Below are 24,602 nucleotides of genomic sequence, written 5' to 3'. Positions count from 1 at the left end.
TGACTATTGATCAGCGACCACTGTTCGATGACTATTGATCAATGGCCATGAGGACCATTCACAGAGAGCTGGGGAGTGGCTGCAGTCAAAGCATTGTAAGATGGTGAAAGATGAACCCTTTGCAGCTCTAATCACTGCATCCAAAACACTTTGGATTTGTTGATAAGGTGAGAGATGTCATTATGGAGGCAGATGAAACAATGGTCTTGTATGATGTTACATCTCTCTTCACTTGTGTTCCAGTCACTGTGCTATAAATAACTTGTTGCTCTAAAACAGTGGCTCCCAAACTTTTTTTGCTGGGCCCCCCTTTGTTTTACAAGAAAAATATTGCCCCCCCCCCAGTGCGCGCACGCACACGGACACGCACAAACACATCCTCCAGCCACACACACCCATCTTTTGCTCCATTGCGGTTTATTTCACACCTCAAACATTTAGTAAACAATTAAACAAATACAAGTAATCTGCAATAAATTACAGGTAGTAAGAGATTAAACTGCTAACTCTCTTACGCTACGTCCGCACGTACACCGGTGTTTTTGAAAACGCAGCTAGGTCCAAGGTTCAAGGTTCTTTATTTGTCACATGCATATACAAGTATAACACACAGTGAAATGTAGCCTGACACGCTCCTCGACATGTGCAAAAAAATTTTTTTGGGGGGGGGTAGAGGAAGAACATTATATATATATATATAGTATATACATTGGGTGAATGTGCAGTAGTAGCAGCAAGCAGGTGAATTCTGTACATTAATATGAATAGACATCTGACTATTTTACAGGATAGACAATATAAACATATTTAAAATTAGAGGAATTTGAAATGTACATTGTGCCTTGGTTTAATGTCTGGAAGAGTCCTGTCTCAGTCAATTATAGATGATGTGAGAGGGCGGGTGTGTGTGTTTAGGGCCCGGATGGCTTGGGGATAGAAGCTCCTCTTGAGTCTCTCTGTCCTTGCCCGGAAGATGCGGAACCTTCTACCAGATTGCAGAAGTTGGAACAGTTTGTTGCCTGGATGGGACGGGTCCTTCAGCTACACGTAAACGACGTTTAGAATCACTGAAAATGGAGATCTTTTAAAACTCCTTTTTTGTGTTTACGTGTGGACGAGGAATACAGAGTTCATCAGGCAAGTCAAAGGTATGTGCCTTTTTTCACGTCACGCTGTGCGCACGTTATTGTTTACATGAGATGAATTGCAAATAGAGACAAAATACTGTTACTGTTAATCTGACTATCTTCAGGTTTTACACGCTTACATACACACAGTTACTCTCCCTCCATTAGAAAGGCAGAGGCGTCACGGTGTGATTATTGTACGTGTAGTTGTTTTTTTCCTGTGTAATAATATTCAACATTGCTATCAATACATTTTTCAAAAAATGTCTCTATGTGCAAAATGGGTTTAAAAACAAAAACAGCTGTGGGATCCTGTTTGTCCGTGATTTGAACCGAGGGAACAAATCATGGCAGGATCAGCCTGATGTTATTTGTATCTCACTGTAACTTTACTGTATAAAGAGCTAATATCTCCACCCCCTAGGGGGCGGGCCCCACACTTTGGGAAGCTCTGCTCTAAAATATGTGAAACATATGTCAGATGTATCCCTCATGATATCAAGTCATCTTGAGTCACAAACAACATTCCTGTAAGAAGGTACAAGCCGCAATCAGTTTTTGGTAGTGACTTTTATATAGCCTTTATTTACGCAGTTAAAAAAAAATCTCGTTGACATTAAAAATGTCTTTTTAAAGAATAATCTGGGCAAGAGGACAGCAGACATTGCAACAAATATAATAATAGTTCTGTAAACATATTTAAAGTGGACAAAAAGGACCGGATTGGTTATAATGTAAGTACAATAACATAGAGTTACAAAGGTACTTGAAAAACAGGTAATTTATATATTTTATATATAACCCATTTGTAAACCCTGATTACCGAAGTCCACCGAATACCAACATAAGTAAAGATATTACACATATAACAAACACACGGAAACATATGACATCAGTTTTTGGCAGGCGTCACTATAGGCAGAACTTTGTGCCATCAGAAACTGAACTTCTGTCCATAGGATCACTTTTTGGCACAACACCGGGTTAGTGCGTTTTATTTGTTGTACTGTCTCTTTAAGAGACCCGGAAATGATTTCCTGTGTGTGGTAACTGGTCGTGGGTTCCAGACAGCTTAACCTCCCCCCGGTAATGACATCCCATCCCGTGATTTTGGCTTTCCGGAGCAGTGTAAGGTGCTGGCGACACCGGGCTCTTCTCAGAGTGGCTCTGGAGGCCTCAGACGTCCGCTGCAGGCGCCGGTACTCTACACATAGTCGCGGCGGTGTCTCCGGTATGGAGGAGATACTATCGAGGGTCGTTGCACCTTTACCTTCCTACGAAACGAGGGACAAATCCCCGCCCCCACCCGAAACTAACAGCCTGGAGTTCATGTACTTCTACAAAAGTCTCGATAAGGAAGATAAACTTTGTTTCCTAACGAAGCTATCACAAGACTTCGGGGTGGACCACAAAAGTGTTTCGGAGCTCGCACTGAAGCTACTGGACACTCAATTACGGGACTTGGCGACCATTTTGCTAGCTGAAGACAGACTCCGGTACACCTTGACTCCCCGTTATAAACAGCTGTTCAGTCATATAAGCAGAGTCGAGGGGGGAGTGAAGTTTCTTGTGGATCTGCGAGCGGATGTGCTCGAAATAATCTCGTCCAAAGCTAGCGACAGCCCGCACATCAGGGTAATATTCGTTCACATTTCTACGGGTGCTCGCTTGACTCGAGCTCAAGAAATACCTTTCGCGTTTATGTGTTTGACATTGCCAATATAGAGACACTGCATGTGACATAACCTGACAGCATCCAACGGTAGCTACAGTATAGCCGCCTGCACACTGCAGCCTGTGCGCTGCCCCCCCGGTTCATATTTCATCACGGGTTCAGTGCACCTTTGCCCCAGTTAACTCCCCCTTACTAACCATGTAATTAACGAGTCCTTTTTGATTCCTTCTTAGTGTATGATTGTTTAACATATTGATTAGACGGGGGCTTGTTTGGGACAAAAACACTGTCAAGCTCAATTTCAGAGCTTTCTTCAGACTTCCTGCGTGTTCTGGATGGACAGCTCAGCTGATCAGAGCTGTCTTCCACTGTTGTTGGAAATCTCTCGTGTTTAAAAAAGACTTTCAAATGTTTAATTCTATAGCTGAATAAGAACTTCTCTGCCGTAGCTACAAAGGGAAAGAACTGAATATTAATCAGGCATGTAATGAATATTTTGAATGCATCCTTTGAAGACAGTTAAAACGGACTTTAAAGAAAAGGCGGCGGAAAGAAACCCTTAAAGATCCCATTACACCGATCCCATGTTCTTTGCCCACTTATAATGGTACATTTCTGGCAGCGCATTTAACCATAAAGGCAGTCTCACAGGCCTCATCATTCAGGCGTCAATATAATCACACCTTTCAGTTCACACTAGGGTGTAACAGTGCTTATGCACGCTGTAAGTGGTAACAGTGGAATATTTTTAAGTGGGTTTGTCAGCGTGTAGTTCGTGCACTTAGTTTGAGAGTACAGATATAAACACTGTAGAGGTATTCACATCTAAAGCCCCATATTTGATACTAATAGCAATAATAAAATTACCACAAGTGGTTTGATTCTGATATCTGTTCTGTCATTCAGTGTAATGTGCTAGAAAGTCTATCAACTGAACCTTAGTGCTATGTAAACAAATAAAGCAGTTGTGATTTTTTTAACTTACATTTTTTAGAATATTTACATTGTCAGAGTAACATATTCTTCATGATTTTTCCACAGTTACAACATCGGCTTTATCTTTTTCTTATTGTCTGGTCAGGTGTGGAAAAAGTAAAGATGGAAATTCTGATTACCAAGAAACTGAAACTAGAGAATGTTTGACATTTGTGATGACATTTTTATTTCAAACTACAACAATAATCGTATTTAAACATAGAAAATATCAACTTGATCAAAGAGCTTACACATGCTGCTGAACTAAACATAACAGAAACATAAAAAATGATTTTGTTAGTTACAAGTACTGGTAATTGCATACATGCATTGTTTATGTGGCAGTTCCTGCAACTGCAGTATGTTTACAGGATGACTTTTCTGTTGGTTTCATGTCAGCCTCTGACTTGCGTTCCCTTATGCCTGCTGGATCTCAATGTTGGACCCAGACTGATTAGATGTGAAAGTGGAGTTATAAATAACCCACTGGTGTTATGTAAGCATGCTATCATGCTCAAACTGCGTAAACCATGGATTTCATTTACAGGATTCCAAAGACAGAATGTCACATAAGTTTGTGCTCATTTTAAACTTGATGCCAGCAGCAGATTCCAAAACGTTGGGTCAGGCATACGTCTTCAATGAAGAAAGATATTGTCTTGAAGTAAACCTGCATATATCATTCAGCAGTAATGGTATAGATGTAGACCAGTGCCTGCCTATACAATCAGATAAAATTTCAGACCGCTGGCATGCATTTAACTTTAGTCTGTGTTAAACAAGCTCAGGCACAGCGTTTTTCTTTCCTGAGTTTGAACTGGTTTTTGTAGTCAGCCATCACAATTAATTGATAGTTTGCAACCCTATTTTTATTTGTTATATTCAGGTTTTGTACCAAACATGATGAAATCCGCAAATTCTTTGCAATTTTATGTTGAGAAAGGTTATTCTAAAATAGCTGAATTGTTTGCCTGTGCAGTCATTCGCAAAGTGGTAAACCTCTCCACATTTTCACTTATGAAAGACGGTCTCTCCGGGACGCCTTTCTCAACTCCAAGTCTTTGAAGGCGCACAAGGTGCTATTTTAAAGAAATCTAGATGGGAATGAAAGTACTGGCACTTTGTGAGTGTACTTCACTATATTTATTAAAGGGCTAAAAGACGGATGCCTTTCAGTAATAAGCCATCACGCTGAGGTACTTTCTTTCACTTCTACTTTTTCTTTATTAAGCATTGCACGTCTTTCCAGCCTTTATATAAGTTCCACTTTTTCTTTTATAAGTTTAGCTTGCTGGCATCAAGCTCAGAATGAGCAAATCTTTCTCAGTCTCAACATTTGATAAAACCTCATTAACATCTCTGTTTAGTTTTGTGTTAAAAACCCACATTTTTCTTTATGTAGCTCATGAAAATGATTTCCCCCCCGATTCTCCAACATACTACATAAAAAGGAAGCTGCTGATCTGTAAAATTCTTGTGCTGAAATATGTGAATCAAAATTAGAAAACCACAATCAAAAGCTATTATAGTTCAACTAAAATGTCTTTTTCTGGTATCATAAGCAGCTATTTTATGAAAGCCTACTTTAGTCATCTTCAGCTTCTACGTTTTGCTTTGGAAAGCACTGAAAGTGCATATGCCTTTGACCTTGCAATCATGTGTTTTCATGTGTTAAGTGCTACTGGCTGATATGTTTTTTAAAGACCCCGATTGCACCGTTCCTGCTCTAACGTGGTTCAGATGTGCTTAATCTCAATAACCCAGGACCACTGAGAGCCTGTGTAGCTTAAAAAGGTCTAAGTTGCCAACAGAGTACCGACTTCTTCTCAGCACTGTATCTGGTCTTGTTGGTGCCTCGTAATCTTTGCTTGTTGTTACCGCCTGCATTGATTGAGCTAAAAAATGAGAAAAGGTCACAGCCTACGTGAAGCTTTTTGTACCTGCGTTGAAGGTATGTGCATACCAAGGGAGACCTTGCAATCAGAATATGGTAATGACTGTAGAACTACAGTACAGCATACAAGGCTTGGGTACATTCACTTTTTAAATGTACCCAAGACCGAGTCGCTGTGTTTCTCTTTCATTTAGATTAGTTGGATTTGCATATTGATTTTTGATGTTCCCTCTCACCTTTTTGCTTCAGGCCCTTTCATTTGTGTTGCCCCAAACTGCAACTGGAAGATGTTAGGACCAGTCATGGGAACAACGGCGTTACAAGTAATGGCGTTACTTTTTGCAGTAACGAGTAATCTAACTAATTACTGTTCCTATCGTTACAACGCCGTTACCGTTACTAACAAGAAAATGCGGTCGTGTTACTATTTTTCAACAAACAGACGGGTGAAGCTGTGTTCAGCTTACTGCATCTTATATCAGCTGCAGGAAGTAGCTGTAAGTAATCTGGGCGCTGCAGCTTTAAGCAGCTTCGCGCTCCCGCGGACGGTGATCACTTTCTGCCCGACGATCACTTTTTGGCACAACACCTGGAGCTCAGGGGGCAAAACAATGGCATGAGTGCTGCTGTTTGACTGAGGAAGAATAAAGTAGTCGTGGTAAGCCAATCACATGGCCACTTAAAGACAAGGCAACAAGGTGCCTCTCGAGACCTCTCTGCTTATGAGCAACAAATAAAAAAACAAAACAAAAAACAGCCCTTTGGTGTTGGTGGAAAAATGCACCATGTCGACCAATCAAGAAATGATATGGAAACATGACGTTTGGTTGTTTAGGAAGAGGCGGAAGTTTTAGGAGTGACAGTGAGAGAGAGAGAGCGAGTTTTGAGATGTGAGAGATTTGTGACGTTTAGCGTGTTTGGAGTGTGTAGTTAATGTGTTGTCTTGTGTAGTTAGTGTGTAGTGTTGTGGATAGTTTTGTGTTGTGTGTCAGAACAATGAGGCGACTGCTGTCTCCAGGAAGAAACAGGAGTGACACACCTGCTGCTGTCAGACCTGCAGGTATCAGGCTGTGATGTTTCCTTTATAGTGGACAGAAATTATGTTTTTGGAGTGGCACAAACAATTTGTGGCATCTTATTGAAAAAGGAATAAAAGGTAAATGGCTGCAAATAACATTGTTATTTGCAAAACTTGTACATAGGTTGTACATAGATTTTAAAATTGACAATTTATATTTGCATTTAAAGTTATGAAATATGATTCATTAAACATGTTTGTGGTTGTTACAGTAAAAAATCCACCTTTTCTACTCGGATTTTATGTTTTTTGTCTGATTTTTAGATCAATACAGTCTGTCAAAATGAAAACATGACTGTAAATTCAGACACGTGAGGTTGTGCTGAAAACAATGATAAACAAGGCAAAGGAAATAGTTTTTAAAGGTGAAATGTGGAGGGAAAATCAAACGTAGTGAAAAATGGCCAATTATACCCTGGAGCCCAGGGGGTTAAACATTTTTTTTAAAGTAACGTAATAGTTAATTTTCAAGTAATTAATGACTTTTTCAAAGTAACTTGCCCAACACTGGTTAGGACATGTCAAGGATATCGTGTTAGTTGGCTCCCTGGGGGTGCACGTGTCAGCGGGACTATTTTTTCCCCTTCAACGCACAAGCTTACAAATGGCACGCGCCCTGCTGGAGCAAAGGTACTGGCAGGCTCTGACTGACCTTTGAAACACTTGGACAGTCAGTGGTCATCTGGCCTTGTGCAGGCAGCTCATGCTGGCTCACTGTATAGTCACAAAATAACTCCAGCTCGAGGTAGAGAGGCTGCTTGTAGCAGAGGCTGTATCACCTTACAGCATCCGCGCTCGGCTGCATTGATACGGCTCCGGTGTCAAAAGTGTCGCTTCATTTTCTTTTTAATGGGTTGCAGGATTTTCTTTTTTACCCCTTCCCTTTCTTTCTGCCATCCCTCTCTCCCTCTCTCCTAACTCGAGGCCTTGAGTGATGCACTCTTCCATTTCTAAAGACTCCATCTTCTGCTGGGTCAATGGAATACACATCCCAGTTTGACCTCTCTTTTGTGTGGGTGAAAATTGGCCGCCCAAGCCAGCGGCTGCTATTCCCTCACGGCGTTGTTGATGTGCGTATCAGCTATCGTAGATTATTTCCCTTCTGGCAGCTTGTGAAGTCTGAGGAACACATATATACTATGAAATAAGTCGAAATTGAAGTTATGCTAAAATTGTATTTCAGGGTTACTTTTGATTTGCTCTTTGCTCAACAGAATCTTCTAGTCTGAAACTTCTCAACCGTACAGCTGAATAATGCGGGGCATGATGCTTATATGTGGGGATGAATTTCAAATGCTGTTAGCTTTGGATTCGATCACTGCTCGTGGAGAATTTCAGCCACTGGCTTTTACACCGTGACTGTAGTTGTGCTTGTTTGTATTAGCTTTTATTATGATTGACAAGCTGGCATTAAAGTAAGCCTGAAGAGAAGCCATCCTATGAAACAGCCAATATAAGCTCTATTTATGTGCCTGAGTGTGTGCACCTTGTGAGCTTGTTTGTGTGTTTGCAAGAGATTTGCTTTAAATGAAGTCTGACCTTTGTTGGAGGACAGGCCTGCTTTCAAATGGCAAGTTGCTTATTGAAGTGCCCCTTCTACGCTTATTGCAAGCTCGAACCAATCACTATTCATAATGTGAAAACATTCAAACTGTATACCGACGCCCAAAGGAGCACACATCCAGGCACAGTGTCCAAGATGTGGCCATGAATTGTTCATCGCCACAGACAAACTTCAGCTGCTGCGCTGCTCTACTTTGTGAGTTCCTAATAAAACAGGTCACAGGGTTGTATTTATCCAGTTCTTAATAGGAATAGAAAAGACAGTATTTTATTTTCCACTTCCAGCTTTTCACTGCAACAGTGAAATGACATTTAGTTAGTGCTTGCATTACTCAATATTGTGGATGACCTTCTTTTTCTTGTACTATATTTACTTGACAGAGCAGCTGCTGAGCTGCTCTCTGAAACAGAAAGAATGTGGCGAATGTTTCAATTATCAGCTGGATGTGGCTGTTACAGCTAAACGCTCCCCTTTTTCTCCCACAGGACCTGAATGGTGCGCTGAAGAGCTTGCTGTCTGAGTGGTTCTCTGTAGGTCTGCTGCGACTCGAGAGAATCACCTGGCAGTCCCCCTGCGAGATCCTGCAGAAGATCAGCCAGTAAGGGCATCACTGCGACCCAGTGTTGTTCCTCATCTTTAACTGTAGAATCGCATCGCAGGCTGTTTTTTCTTCTTCCCTGAAGCACATTAGACAGCACAGTTTTAAAAATGACTGTTTACTTAACCCCTCCTCTGTAACCATAGGGACAGCGGGCTTGTCCACGTGTTTAAATGAACTTCATGAGCATTTAAACACGTGGACAGGGCTGCTGTAGCATGACAGAGGGAGGTAAAAACACACACATGCACCTGCTTGCACACACAAGTTTGAAGTACTTGTTGGGAGAAGGTGCTACAGCTGATTAATGTATTTAAAGCAGCCCAACTAGCTGTGCATTTCTCTCTTTTATCTTTACCTAAAGATTCAGCTACAGGTTTTGGAAATGATTAGTATTAGAATATAACTGTAGCTTTACTCCAGGCTCTAGGGGGAGTCATTTCACTTCCTATTCCCACTGTACAGAAATCAGGTGCACTTTAGAAGGCGGGTAAACAAGGTAGCAGGTGAGACAGTCCTCAAAATATTGCAGTGAAATTAGCTAAATGGTAAATGGCCTGTATTTATATAGCACTTTACTAGTCCCTAAGGACCCCAAAGCGCTTTACATATCCAGTCATCCACCCATCCACACACTGGTGATGGCAGCTACATTGTAGCCACAGCCACACTGGGGCGCACTGACAGAGGCGAGGCTGCCGGACACTGGCGCCACCGGGCCCTCTGACCACCACCAGTAGGCAACAGGTGAAGTGTCTTGCCCAAGGACACAACGACCGAGACTGTCCAAGCCGGGGCTCGAACCAGCAACCTTCTGACTACAAGGCGAACTCCCAACTCTTGAGCCACGATCGCAACATAGTTTATATAGAATAGAATAGAATTCAACTTTATTGTCATTGCACATGCACAGGTACAGGGCAACGAAATGCAGTTTGCATCCATCCAGAAGTGCTTAGTGATATAGATATATTACAATATATATTAGCAATAATATAGATATGTAAGTATATTACAGAAATGGGTCTATTATGTTATAATGTACACGGTATGAGGTATGTTGTGAATATTCTATAACTATAAATTATAGAATATAACTTATAGTTATATTCTATGTGGGCTGTAGTAAGTACAAGCTATGTACAGGATATGAACAGGATATAAATATGAAAAACTATACAGAATATGAAATAAATAACTTTACAGAATCTGAGATATACAGTTATACAGAAATGGGAACTATGCAAGTTGTAAACAGTTGTAGGATTAAAGATTATCGAATGTACAGAATGATTATTTACACAGAGCTATACAGTAGTGCAGTTAAGATAAGTGAGGGTGTAGATAGTTTCTACAGAGGCTATATAAAGTGCTAGTGGTTGTGAGTGGTGGTTCAGTCCATGTTATTATTGTGTTTGAGGGTACAGTTGTCCATTGTGGGTGTGTGTATGTTCAGTCCATGAGTTTAACGTGGGTCAGATGTCAGGAGGCAGAGTTCAGGAGTCTGACAGCTGTGGGGAAGAAGCTGTTCCGGTACCTGGTGGTCTTAGTCCGGAGGCTCCTGTGGCGCCTCCCAGAGGGCAGGGGGGTGAAGAGTCCATGTGATGGGTGACTGGGGTCTTTGATGATTTTCCCAGCTCTTTTCAGACACCGCTTCCTGTAGATGTCTTTTATGGCAGGAAGTGGTGCTCCGGTGATGCGCTGGGCAGTTTTCACGACCCTCTGCAACGCCTTCCGGTCCGAGGCAGAGCAGTTCCCGTACCAGACTGTTATACAGTTGGTCAGGATGCTCTCGATGGTGCAACGATGGAAGTTCGATATAATCAACGATATACTCTAATATAATATAAATAGGAGCCCTATTAAGCGCCCCATGTGAAGCTATTGCTATAAAGATCTTTCACAGCAGCCAGTTTGATGTAAAAGTTTGCAAACACAAATGTTAGTAATCACTTTAATTAAAACTTTGTAACGCCTGTATTTAGCTTTATATTAATTTGGCTATTTTATGTTAGAATAGCAGAAAAAGGTCTTTTGCAAACCGTTGCAATTAAAAACGTAATATTTGAAATTGAGTAACACAACACTTTTATCTTTGAATGAAAAATGAGGAAAATGTCATTCAAAGCTAACTGGCTCGACGCAGCTAATCAGACCCACTTGTGGTGGTTCTTTGAGCCGCCCGAATGAGACGCCGCTTTTGTCGACCTCCGTCTGAGCTGAAGGATCCTGTGCTGCAAAAAGGACACTGAGTTTTTTTAAGCTGCTGTGATTATTTAAGCTGGAGGCGTGTAACTAATAACATTTCATATCGGTAACCAAGGACTTTGGAGCTAACCATGAGCCTGCCTTCTCCCAGGTATGAGGCAGTGCACCCTGTAAGAAACTGGACCGACCTGAAGCGCAGAGTGGGACCGTACCGACGCTGCTATGCCTTCACCCATGCTGCCATGCCGGGAGAGCCCTTGGTTGTACTCCACGTGGCTCTGACTGAAGACATCTCTGATAACATACAGGTTAGACTCAGTAGCCGGAGGCTGCTGTAACGGTTTGTGTCCCTTTATTAAAGCGTAGAAGACAGTTACACGTCTGGGATTTACTGTGTCGGTCCTCCTGTCACGTGACCAGTATGAAGAAACATCACGGCCAAGGCCTTGTAACTGCACATTCCTGTTTAAACAAAGCTTTATGCTCAGCAATCGCTTCTTTTTGTTTTTGTGCGAGCTAAAGGCGGTTTTCACAACACTGAAATCCAAGAATATTTCACAGTGTAAAATTGTGCAATGATTTCCACAGTTCTGCCCCAGCGGCTCTCAAATAGTTGTAGTGAAACTTGCCCTGACAGCAGCTCAGCAGCTAAGAACACTGAAAATGGGTTTACAGCTGCATGAGTAGTGCAGGATTTGTCTTCCTTACTCCAGCCTAAAGAAAAAATGATCTTCTCTCTTTCTTTTTTCTCAGAGTATTGTTCGTGAGTTTGCCACCCTGGACTCAGACGAAGACGTGAATAAGATCAATTCAGCTATCTTCTACTCGATCTCTTCAACACAAGCTGGCCTGCAAGGGGTGGAACTGGGCAACGTCCTCATCAAGAGGGTGGTGCGTGAATTGCAGGTAAGCGAATGTGGGCTGCAGGTGCTTATTAGGGGTGCAACGATACTCGTATCGATATTGAACCGTTCGATACAGTGCTTTCGGTTCGGTACGCATATGTATCGAACAATACAACATTTGTAATTTATTTTTATCAACTTTTCTTCTGACGATGCTGTCTGTGTTGAGCGCTCAGTGGATCTGCACTCGACAGTGCTGAGCGCAAGCTAGCGAGACAGAAGCTAAGCTCGTTGCAACATAGCAAACTGAACCTCCCCCACCCTCATTCAGATCTGGCCTTTGGAACTATTTTGGTTTTCATGTGACGTATGACCCTGAAGGTAAGCGCGTCATGGACTAAAGTAAAACAGTATGTCGGATGTGCCACGCAATGCTCAATTACATTGGTGTGAACTAGTGTGTTAGCGCAGTTAGCTCGTTAACGTGTTGGCCGTCCAGCCCCACGCACGGGGCGATCCGCGGTAGCTCGTTAACGGAGATTTGCCGTGTTGTGGTGTTAACGTCATTTCAGATTAACGCTGACAGCACTAGTGGGAACACAACGAGTATGACTGCACATTTACTCCGACATCATCCTAGTGCAAAGACAAGTGGAAGCAGACAAAAACAACAAGCACGCATGCTACAAACTTTACCCGAGTCATTTAGACAGCCGTTAGCACAGGATTCTCCTTATGGGGACCTGATATGTTTAATATGCTGCTGAGAATATAGCCCAGAAGAAGCGGATAGTAGAGCTTTTATTTTGAAAAGAGACGTTTCTCTGTAATAAACTCTCTTTTCCAAAGATGAGGGATTTCTCCATCAGATTAATTTTTTTATTACTTTGTTGTTTCAGCAACATTAAATTTAAAAACTGTACTTTTGAGTTAAAATATATATTTATAATTTTAATAAATGACAAATTAAAAAGGCATGAACATTTTTTTTGTATCGAAAAAAATATCGAACCGTGACACCAAAGTATCGAACCGAACCGTGAATTTTGTGTATCGTTGCACCCCTAGTGCTTATATACAACAAACAATCACATTTTCACATTTTTAGCCTGACAGAGTTTACCTTGGCTCAGTTGCAGCTACTAGAACTTGAATTGTCTTTGAGGATATGATCGAATTATTTGGAAATGCCTCAGTGTTCCCGTTGATGGGATGAGAGCAAAACATTTTTGGTTAATTCTGCTAATTAAATTGCCGGTACCTGTTTAAAATACCGATGACATTCCAGATAAGTGTCAATGAAAGAGATGCAGCAAGGTTAAGTAAACATGTGTTATCTAAATATAACCAGGATGTAGCGAGGCACATCAGTGACGCTTCTCAACCTTTCCATTACAGCTAGATAATAACGCCTTATCGTGAACGCACACATGGCACAGAGCTCCTCCCTTTCTTCAGGTGTTGTCCAGCTGACCTACTTTCTTACATTTAGCATCCTTTTTTTTATTCTTAGTGCTGAATCATAAATCTCCCACTTGCAATAGCGCCTGAATGCATGTATACATAAAGAGAGAAGTACTCAGCTGACAGGCAGTACTAACATCTCATCCATCCCTCTCAATAAGCACAGAAGAGCTCTTTGTGTTGGACCACTCTAGCTCGCACTTGTTAAACGATTGGAACACTGAATGGAAGATCAAAAGCTTCTCTCATCAACAGCTGGGAAATAGCTTTTCATAGCGTATCCTCATAAAAAAAGAAAATCAGGTTTAAAGTGTTTTCATTTTATTTATCCATACAAAGTGACTGTTTTGATGTCTGCAAGTGGTTTGCTTATTGTCATTGTTATTAATGGAAGCATACGGTTGAGTGAGCAGCGCAGATATGGTTTTGTGTTTTCTGCGTCGGCAGTAAGGCTTTGGGTGTCGCACGTCACCGATGTTATATTGCATTGTTTTGTAGAAGCCTTAAAGATGCGGATTCTGCATTCGTGAAGGTGTGTAAGAGAAATGAGACTTTAATAAAGTAAAGAAACAAAAGAAACGAAAGAAACAGGAACTGGAACAAAATAAATAACGGTACATCACAGACTCTTTCACTTCCTCTGACTTGTGCTGTTATAGCTCTTCCAGCCTCCTAATGCAGATTTCTGTCTCCTTTCTATCTGCAAAGAGAAAGTAGCTTAACAGTTGTGAGACACCTGTCTCTGTCCTTTCATCTCCTCTTGACCACTTTTCCTGCTGCTATTAGTTATAAATGTCTACCTGGAAGTGCTGGTCTGACTATTTGCACGCATGCATACGAGCAGATATGCAGGCCTTCAGGTCAGGAGGTGGTTTTTTGGTCTTCACAGGGTTGTGCACACGAAAGTTGATTAGCAAAATGATACTGCTTATTGACCTTCTACTGTAAATACGGGAGCTGAGATGGTGGCTGTGTGGTCTGTGTGGGGGCTTTTTTGACTCAGCACCCACCCTGGCAGTCGGATACAGTCCCTCCTCCTGGAGGAAAAATCTAAACTTGACACGCTGAAGGATGTCCAGCCACTGTGGCAGAAGTGTAAGTGAAAGTGGTCTGAACGGGACTCACACTAAGCAATCTTAAAGATCTTGAGCTTTGGAATCGTTCCAGAGCAACGAAGCAACGTTGAAGAAGAGAGCTGGCAGTTTAAATGAGGAAATAACTGCTTGTATGTTTATAGCAGTGAACTACTATAGATGTATACATCTTTGCCTGCCTGTATACTCTATTAAACATACTGAACAATAACAGATCAAGCATTATTAGAAAGAACAGGTGGAAGTTAGCAGGTGGGTGTGAACTGTAACAGACAACAGATCAGACAGAGCGAAAAAAGTTCCAAATTATTTCTAAATCCATTTTCATGCAGACAGATAGGGGTTACAGTGACACTAGTTACAGTGTCACTGTAACTAGTTATCTCATAACTGTTCGATATAACGATATATATAAAAACGTCTATCGTTTGTTTCGTGGTGTCACAAAATAAACTGTTTATGGTAATATTTTTTCATGGTTTTGATGGTGACTGTAGTGGCTATATTCATTTATTAAAGTTCTCTCTTTCTCTTATATTTAATAGAACCACACTGCGGACAGACAAGCGCCTGATTTTATGCGTTGTCGTTAGCAACAACGACGGTAACACCATCGCGTATCCGCTTGTTTATTTTCCACATAAACCTTTCACAATAAAGCTCAAGATCCTGTTGAGACTTTTCAAAATAAACTGAATCCCATGAACGAGTATGCAGAGTGTTTACGGATGAGAAGCAAAAAAAGGGCCTCAGGTGCTAAAAAATAAACCTTAGACTCAAACGTTAGAACAGGCTTTTCCCCCAGCAGGCCGTGTAATAAATACTCACAAAGAAAACGGCGGCTGTTACAACTTATGTCTAAAAATATATCGTTTCATCCATCCATCCTTCCGCTTATCCTTGTCAGGGTCGTGGGTGGCACAATTGGCTAATTATGCTATTTATCTTGCTGTTTAATAATGTATACAGCAAGAATTATAATTAACTAAGTAAAATTTAATATCAGTACATACATACTGCCCTCCTGAGCTAATTTAAGCTTTTAGCTCTAGCTGTCTTTAGCTTTAGGGATTTTATTTATCATCATGATAATATCAACTGCTTCATATACCAAATACTTTATAAACTAAGTCTCTACAAAATGTATTTAAAAGTGATTTAAAAGAAGGCACAGATTCAGCACTCCTTATCTCCTCAGGCAGGTCATGAAAAAGCTGAGTAGCCCTGGTGGCAAAAGCACGGTTGGATTTAAGCCGCTGCCTTAAAACAGCCAGAAAAGCTCTAACTGAGGAGTTGAAAGCTGCAGACGGGCTCTTATGGGGTTAATATTTCTGCCACGTAGCTCGGGGCCAGACCTAGATGTGTTTTAGAAGTGCAAAGCAAAATCTCAAAATGAATTCTGAAAACTTACGGAGGGCCGGCGGAGAGAAGCCCGAGTGAGGGTTTGTCAGGTCGTCTCCTAAAACTAGGAGGAGTCTTTACTCTGGTGTATTGAAATTTTTGCTTCATGGCAGAAAAGAGGGAGAAAAACCACAAACGTGTGTTTGCCTGTTCAGGGCAGAGCGTGAAAGCACTGGTTTCATCTGCACGTGGTTCCTCGACCAGAGTCGGTGTTTCCAACATGCTATAAAAGGCTTTAACATAGAATGATATTTCAGGGAGGCAGAATGTATTCTTCTGTTTGGTTCAAGAAATCTTCTGGACAGTTTTCCATGAATGGGAATCGTACCCGTGACCCTGACGAGTGACTGCAGTGCTTTACTTCAAAGCCAGCTGTGGCAGAGGTTTCTCAGCTTGGCTTCTTTAGCGTTTGTAAAGGTGAAGAGAGGAGCGGCGTAGCACAGAGGGAGCACTCTGATGACTGATAGATGACAGAGGGGAAAAGAAAAGGTCACCGTGGTGATTTAAGGTAAAGAGGACGCCCTGCTTGTCTTTGTAGATTGGACCCTGGAGCGTAGTTCTGGCACCGCTCCATCCTTTCTTCTATATTCTATCCTCCCAGTTTCTTTTTCCTCCTTTCTTACTGTTTCTGTCCTGATTCGGGTACCTTCCTGTTCTGTAAACACTGCCCACTCCTAACAGGCAGTAGTTAAAAGTAGAGGTTAGAATAAGGAAGTGCAAAGAAGTACAAAGGCAGCAGGACGCTGAGAGTGAGAAGGTTGGCTTTTAGTGTAAAAGGGGCCGAGGGGGTCGAGATCAAGGGAGGAATAGAAACAATGTTGCAGAACAAGGCACACAGACAGCGACGTGTCCCTCCAGGGTTTGTCTGACACTTTCATCGGCAGCCTTTCACTTCTCTGCCTGCCACATTTGCTCCGTCACTTATCAACCTAGACGCCGAAGCGCGAAGATGGGCCGGGGAGGGGAGGGGAGGGGGAGCGTTTTTGTGAAAGTAGAGAGGTAGTGGGGTGGAAGAGGACTTGTGAGATGGGTGAGTGGGTGGGTGACTGGTTCGTGTGTGGGCAGACAACAGGAGGCAGAGACACGCGGGGGCGGCTGTTGAAAGAAAAGGACAGGTATTAAAGGTGCAAGGGACAGAGGAGGTGGATGGAATAAGAGGGAGGTAAGGACAGAGAGGGTCATCCATCTCCATCAGGAGGGCAGGATCATGAAGCAGAGGAGCTGATTTGCAGTGCTGTCCCTCTCTGAGGAGCTAAAGGCCCGAGCAGCTGCCTGGGAACAAACATTTCTTTTGGTGGGTGTTTTGATGCTGAGGTGAGTGTTCATCACTCCTTTTTCCACTGCTGTAAAACTGGTGACCTTTACATTGTAGTAAAGATAAGATCTGTGCTGCCTCGTACGTGGTCTCTCTGTTTCCTCTTTGCATCCCCAGTTTGGATTTTCAAATGATCTTTTTTCTTCTTTCCGCCTGTTTGGAAAAGTTGAGGCTATTTTACGGCTTTTACTGCATTAATGCACATGATTGTACATACTGTAAAAACAGTGCTGCAGCCTGAAATGCACAGGCCTTTTTGAATGAATGAAATTCGACTGGATGTAAATAGGTCATGGGTATAACTCTGTGCCTCTCTTCTGCCTTCCAGAGCGAGTTCCCTGTCATGGCCCAGTTCTCCAGCCTGTCACCCATTCCAGGCTTCTCCGCTTGGCTTCAAGGCCTGCTCAGCCAGTTCAGGAAGGAGGGCCGTGCATTTGATCTGCTCTCTGAGGAAGAGTGGAAGGAGATACAACATGCCACCGATTCGACCCCGGGGACCCCGACCGTGGATTCCCTTCGCAAGCTCCTCAGCTCTAACGAGTGGATGCGTTCAGAGAGACTGTGCGGAGTCCTGGAGCCTGTTCTGATGCGTCTGTGCGCCTGGTACCTGTACGGGGAGAAGCGGCGCAGCTATGCTCTCAATCCAGTGGCTAACTTCCACCTGCAAAATGGCGCTACAATGTGGCGGCTCAACTGGCGTGCCGACACCAGCCCCAGGGGTGTGGCCAACTCCTGCGGCATCATGGTGAACTATCGTTACTTCCTGAACGAGACGTCTAAAAACAGCGCGCGTTACCTTCAGAATAAGGTCATCGCAGCGTCAGATCAGGTGCTCGGCTTCGTGTCCCAGTTTCAGAAGGCCAGCAAACTGTGATTAAGCGATGGGGACACGCCCACCCGTTCTGTTGTTCTGCTGTTTCGATCGATTATATATTTGTGAGAATTTCATTTAAATCCGTCCTCGATACTTGGCGTGTTTAATAAATGTTCAAAGACCAGCAGCTCCAGAAGAACCGCTGAGCGGATGTTAGTCGATATTATGTTTTGAATTGAAATGAGAGCATTTCTCACGTGACGTAACTCTCGCCATCTGCTGTTTTCCTCATTAGATTTCTGGCCAAAGCTGTTTGATATTGTGTAAGTGATTCCCAGGACAGACTGCAGCTAATGAAGCACGAGGCATCCATCACTGCTGTAACATGTTCTTGGATAAGACTCTGTGTAAAGTGCGAGCAACGAGGGAGCGCAGCTACTGGAATAAATGATGTTTGGATTCTTTCATTTGGCTGAACTGTCGTGTTGCAAATATGTCAAAGGATGGGGTAGAAATAGATTTTGTCTCTTATTCTTCTTGCGCTTGGGTTTATCTACACCTGCTGCTTATTCCCACTAAAGCTCAACACACAACGACATGAAATCACAGACTGGAAATATTATTTCACATTAAATAACACTAAAAAAATTAGATTTGTTTTGCGCGTTTGTTACAACTGCTTATATTTTCCAGTTGACTGTGCTCGCTTTAACCCAGTGGGCTGGACCCTCCTGGTAGCTCCATTCAGGTGATTTTTGGGGATAATTTAGCCCACGCCTACACACACACACACACACAATTACATATGACCAGCGTCTCCGGAGAACCATCGCTGATGTTCTAAGTGCTCTGTACAGGTGCCAAGCAGGGCTCATATCAGCCCACACCCCATTGTTGTGAAATAATATATCACAGTAAGTTGACTGTGAAATTACATTTTATCTCTCCAAGGAGCCAAACTTTCTTTTCATTTTTTTCACACTCTTCCTCCTCCAGCCCCCACCCCACCCTATTCTCTCTTTGTGCCGCTCTGTGTCCTAGAAACTAATGGAGTGAGAAATAAAGTTAAAGTAAATGGCTAGATTGATGGTGTTCGGTTGTGGGGGGGGGGGGGCTGGGGGGGATAAGGAAGCATAAAAAGGACAGTTGTTTAAGGGATGCCCTTGAGACACAGTGTCTCTGGAGGTATTTGTGGCAGTAGCAGACGCATACGTCTCTGTGTACAGATGTGCGTGGGGACCATCCCTCTGTCTCCCAATAGAGGAAATAGTGGTTGTTGCCACGGAAACAACAGCAACATACTCCACACCTGACACTGGAAGCTAAGGGTTTTTTGAGTCACCTTTGCCCAGGAGTGGCCAATGGCACTGTGCACGCAGCAGTCCAAGTCCACTAGCTTTTAATTACGAACTTTATAAATGATGTCTTACAGTAATGACTTTTTAAAAGTAGTCAGTCAGGTATTTCCCCTTGGAGTAAGAGGACAAATTGCTCATGTGGCGAGCAGCTACAGCTCTGAAACCTGATTTGCGCACACGCCGGGTTGCCTCTAAATGAAATGATACAAACCTCGTCAGTGGAGGATGTTTCGAGGACGAGTCGGTTCACGCTGCGAGTCTATCTGAAGGCTTCTAATTGTTTGAAGAGGAGACGAGACGGTGGGGTTAAAACAACAGCTAATAGATATCACAGTAAAGCCCTAAAAGCGTATTACTTGCATTAAGATAATTATTTTTGTTTGACACATTTTCTGACAGCGTATGTTTAATTATTACAACTGTAAGTGTGGACTAATCTGCATGCATGCTTTACCCCAACAGATCTTGGGAGAGAACTGCATCAAAATGAATGAAAACTCTGGTTTCAGATTGTTGATATTAGAGTCAAAGGTTTTACACAAAGGATTCTGGGTAGACTTTCTTTTAAGGTTAACGGGTTGTGCTTGCACTGGGATTATGAGGCTTTCACCATACTTTTCAACCACTCAAAGCGCATTTACCCATTCCCACAGACGTCTTTTGGTGTCTTTACGTGCAGGCTGGAGGATCCCAGGATCAAACGAGTGACCTTCTGATAAGCGGAGACTCTTGCTCCTGGGTAAAGCTACAGCCTTACTCCAAAAACCCCAAACAACCAGCCAAAAAAATCAATGTTTTGCAAAAGTGCCAGGTTCTTGGGAATAAAATGTTCTATGAATGAAGCTATGAACAACATAAGCACACTCAGTCTGTAAAAACAGAATAAAACATTTTAAAAATTGGTTGATGTAACTCCACTGAAGTGAAGATTCCTGGCTCAAACAAAGCGTCTGTTTAGACAAAGTGCTGGAACAAAATGTCCAGCAAAGTGTTTATTTTGAAAAATTTCTTTCTGCTCCTGTTCCATGTTGTGGAGGCGACGTTCCAAAATCCCCACAAAAAACATTTTGTCTCTTAGTGTTTGACCTCAAAGTTAAGTAAACTGCAAAAAGGAAGCAAAGATTCGACTTTTCTTGTGCTCGCTTGTTTAGTTCTTGTGCGGCAGTCAAAATAAGTCAAATTAAACGCGATTTACTAAACATGTCATTGCAACAAAGTCAGAGAACGATGATGATGATGGGGTGAAGATCTGGCAGTAAAATTCCAGGTTAGAACTTTTTGAAGCCAAATGTAGCTCCGAGTATTCAGGTCACTGATGCGCTGTGTGCTCAGAACAGTCTTGATATTTGTCTAATCAGATTGCAGTTTTGTCACATTTCCAGCCCCTGCGCATGTTGATAATGGATTCACAGCCCAGTTCAATATTGCGCTGCTCCGTTGTCTGACACATCTTAGAGCCAATACCCCCCCCCCCCCCCCCCCCCCCTCCAAAAAAAAAGCAGCAGAGAACCTAATTACGATTGATTACAAAACTGTCTGCTGTGGAAAGTCATGCCTCATCTAAAAATAATTCAGTAATTCAGAAGCTCCTTTTATTTTTTCATCCCTAGATGTGAAGTGTGCGTGTGCGCGCGCACGGCAGTGGGGCATTTCATTTCTTGTTCCTCGTTCGGAGGAAATTGCCTTACAAATGAAGCTAATCCATTTTTTACACATCACAGTGACCAGGAAAGTCCGAGAGTGGCGGCTGTGGTATTTTCACGTTTTAATTCATTCTGATAAGGCCTGAGATTTAAAAGCCTTTTGTCCTTCTCTGTACAGGGAGTTAAAAGGGACAGCAGAGGAAATAAGTGCTGGGGCGTAGCACTTTTAAACTCTGATATGTTGCACTTTATTATAAATACATCAGAAAGCGTAAAACTAAATAGCAGCTTATGATTTTGAAAGGGTGCTAATCAGCATCTCCAGAACATCATCAAAACACTGCGTTGCGTCTCTCTCCTCCTCGAATGCTCTCGTGTCATTTCTTTTCACTGAAGTGCTCGATTACTTAAATGTTATGGACTATAGAGTATAAACATTGGCGCACAGCACGAACGAATCCATTCCAACTTGGTGCGGCCCAATATTTGTTGTGCTTTCTGTGCCACAGTGGAAAACACACAAAGATGCCAAGTAAGCTTCAATCCACCAGTGACACCCTCAAAGGTAATTACAGCAGAGAAAATGCTATGAAAGAGAAGAAAATGCAAAAGTCATTATTTTTTGAAACACAAACACGATGAAATTCGTTTAACCTTCCGCTCGGCAGCCATTACGTTCCCGGGAACCACTGAAATTTTGGTCCAAACGGATGAACTCGAGTGCTGATAAACAGCTGTAACCAGTAAAACCTACTACACCCGAACCTTTGCTGTGACACATTACAGGCTGACTTTATCAAGCATTAAACACTCAAAAACTCATCCAAGCTGCTGCCTCGTGCCTGCGTGATGTGTTTACACCTGCTTTGATTGACAGTGACACAGCAGCAGCTTTCCTAATGTCATCGGATTTCACTCAGTTTTGATCACCTTTTTCAAAATGGGATGTTTAAAACCTGCAATAAGAACACTGTTTAAAGAGCACCGGCTTTGTGCTCATGCAGCACTTCATTGTTCGTAGCATCACCCCGCTGAGACTGTTGGCACAGACAGCTGTTTATTTACCCTAAAAAAGGATTTTTTCCGTGCTTTTGAAGTTTATCTGCTCACTTTGAAAGATGTATCCTCTGGAATTTTGTACCGTTTTATTGCAACACTCACTCGTGACATTTGAGAGAAATCAATGCATCTCGCTTTTTGGGCTCGAGTCGCTTTTTATGATGAAGGCTTTTGCACACATGCTGTAAATGTCATTGTGCGGTCCATTCGCTGCTGTGTTTTCAGGTATGTGATGATGTGAGGGAAAGTGGGATTTTCAGTTGACACTGAACTGGCTTTACCTGCAGGCCACTGACTTTCCCGTGTATGTGTTGAAGTGTGTGTGGATGGGAGGGAGGGTTCATCCAAGTGTGTTAATCCATTCTTCCTGGTTGCTGTCCGTGGCCCTCCTTCATGCTTCTCACCTCACATCATCACCATTCTCTTCCTTCCCCACCCCCTGGTAACCCGACCCTGCACCCACAGCCCATCCAATCCCTTGGTCCGTCTTCAAAGGACTTCACGGTTTTACGAGCAATCGGGACACACGCGTGCACGCACCGCCATCGTGTGCGTGGCCACACACTCCTGCGGCACACACGGTGCCTTTCGAATCTGCCAGTATTTTGCAAGCTGGAGCCTTTAGAGGGCAGCAGAGTTTCACTTGGAGTGAATTTGCTTCTGGTTTGAACCGTGCTGCTCTGATGTGTTGGCCAAACGCCTTCATTCCCTCCTTTTAGAATTTACCGTAGCCTCTCTCTTTCATATCAAGTTCTTCCTTTCCTCTCTTTCTCTCACTTCTTCTCCTTTTGCTTTAAATTCAAACCAACCACTGCTTCTCTGCTCCGGTTGTGGAGTGAATTGGAGATTGACAGATATGCTATATCTGGTTATAAGCTGTAATTAAAACTCATTTGCCTTGCTGATGGCATTTTCCACCACCCTTCATTCAAACCAATTAGTTAGCATTAGTTGACCTGACGTCTTGTATCAGATTGAGTTATTGAATGAAAAGGAGGTAAACACGCAGAGGTAGCGGTGGCATCCCCCGAGGGTGAAGCCACTTTATGCCCTGATCCTGATGCCAGACAGATTGAAATGTGACGCACTCACATGCACGTGCAAACCTCAAAGAGACATCAGCAAGGTGCCTCGTTGACTCAAAGATATAACGAAGCAGACTCGATAAACAATACGTTAATACGCATGCATATAGCACACATGTACACACGAGGCTCTGTTACCGAGTTCGTTGATCGTTCACTGTCTGAAGGCTCGCTCACCTCGAGCTCATCTCCCGCTTTCCTTTTCCCCTCAGTGCTGGGGCCACCTGGAAAAACCTGGAAACACCTTTCTGTCTCTCACGCTGCTAATTTAAATTGCCTCTCACTGTGCATGAGTGAAATTCCCCAAACTTTTGACAGTTGTGACGCAAACCAGATGTTAAGAAATTTAATGAAACCAGATGTCCTGAATATTTTATCTGCCCTCACCAGTCTTTCAGCAATGTTTAAGTACTGACAAAGCAAAATCTGAGCAACTGAGGAAGACGTAACTGTCAGTAGCAACAACTGCACTGTTCATAATTCTTCTATTTTTGGACTCTGACACTGTGTCCAACACTATTTTCAATCTAACTACATGATGGATGTGAACGCTTGACCAAAGTGCAAACTTTCAGCTTTAATCTGAGAGGTTGAACTGAAATTTTTCATTAAAGGAATTAACAGGAAATCTTACTTCCCAGTTTTAAGAGCCTAAAATACAACTGAACAGTCCAGTCGAACGCTGCTGTGTGGACACGTGTGGCCTTTTGCTCTTTGTTTCTACATATTAGAAACGTGTAAAAACCTGGACTATTTTAAATGGACCTCTTTGTTTTTGTGAAAACACAAAAAGCAGTGGAGGAACCTCTCAATGCAAGGCCATTCTTTCACTTAAGAAACTAATCAAATCCATCAGAAAGACAGCGAGAACATCACACTCTCATCAAAATCATTGAAAAATATTTTAGCACATTTTTAGGTGAGCTCAGCAAAGTTAGAAGGAAGGATGGCCACCAACAGTGCTGGACAATCACAGCATCCCCAAGGTTAGAAAAAGAAGAAGCATGGACTGGAATAGCTCGTGATCCAAACCATAAAACAAAAAAGAGACAGAGGCAGAGCAGTGTGATCTACGAGCACGCACGGTTCCCAGTGGCACTGGGTCACTGGTGTTTATTATTGATGGTGTTGCAGAAGAGAGGAGCCAGATGTATTTGTGTACAGACCTACATGTGTCATTTCTGCTCAGATTAAGGATAACGGGTCTTCGGTGTACTGTTAAGGATTCAGTATTGAGGAGGAGAGTAAAAACAACCATGGTCCAGAAGAGCTTGGTCAAACAATTGATTTTAATGACCACACGCAGCGTGGGGAGATGTACACGCAAAACATCAGCTGTAGATCTCCACCCAAAAACACTCTTCAGATTGCTCTTGATTCATCAGGGTTAACGCCCCCTCATGCG

General features: G+C 42.6%; 1 protein-coding gene across 1 annotated transcript; it reads left to right on the top strand.

Moving 5' to 3' along the window:
• Positions 1-2,165: 2,165 nt before the first annotated feature.
• Positions 2,166-19,370, top strand: mlycd (malonyl-CoA decarboxylase). Its single transcript, XM_085358995.1, has 5 exons — positions 2,166-2,762; positions 8,799-8,911; positions 11,271-11,427; positions 11,873-12,025; positions 17,567-19,370. The coding sequence occupies exons 1-5, from the start codon at positions 2,217-2,219 to the stop codon at positions 18,110-18,112; spliced, it is 1,515 nt and encodes a 504-aa protein (XP_085215121.1). The 5' UTR covers positions 2,166-2,216; the 3' UTR covers positions 18,113-19,370.
• The last annotated feature ends 5,232 nt before the right edge of the window (positions 19,371-24,602 follow it).

This window comes from Diplotaxodon limnothrissa, linkage group LG7 (assembly GCF_057381915.1).
Source record: "Diplotaxodon limnothrissa isolate DT_005_m linkage group LG7, D_limnothrissa_male_GT1.1, whole genome shotgun sequence".
In the NCBI taxonomy this organism is placed as follows: Eukaryota; Metazoa; Chordata; class Actinopteri; order Cichliformes; family Cichlidae; genus Diplotaxodon; species Diplotaxodon limnothrissa.
This window is presented reverse-complemented; position numbering and strand designations above follow the sequence as displayed.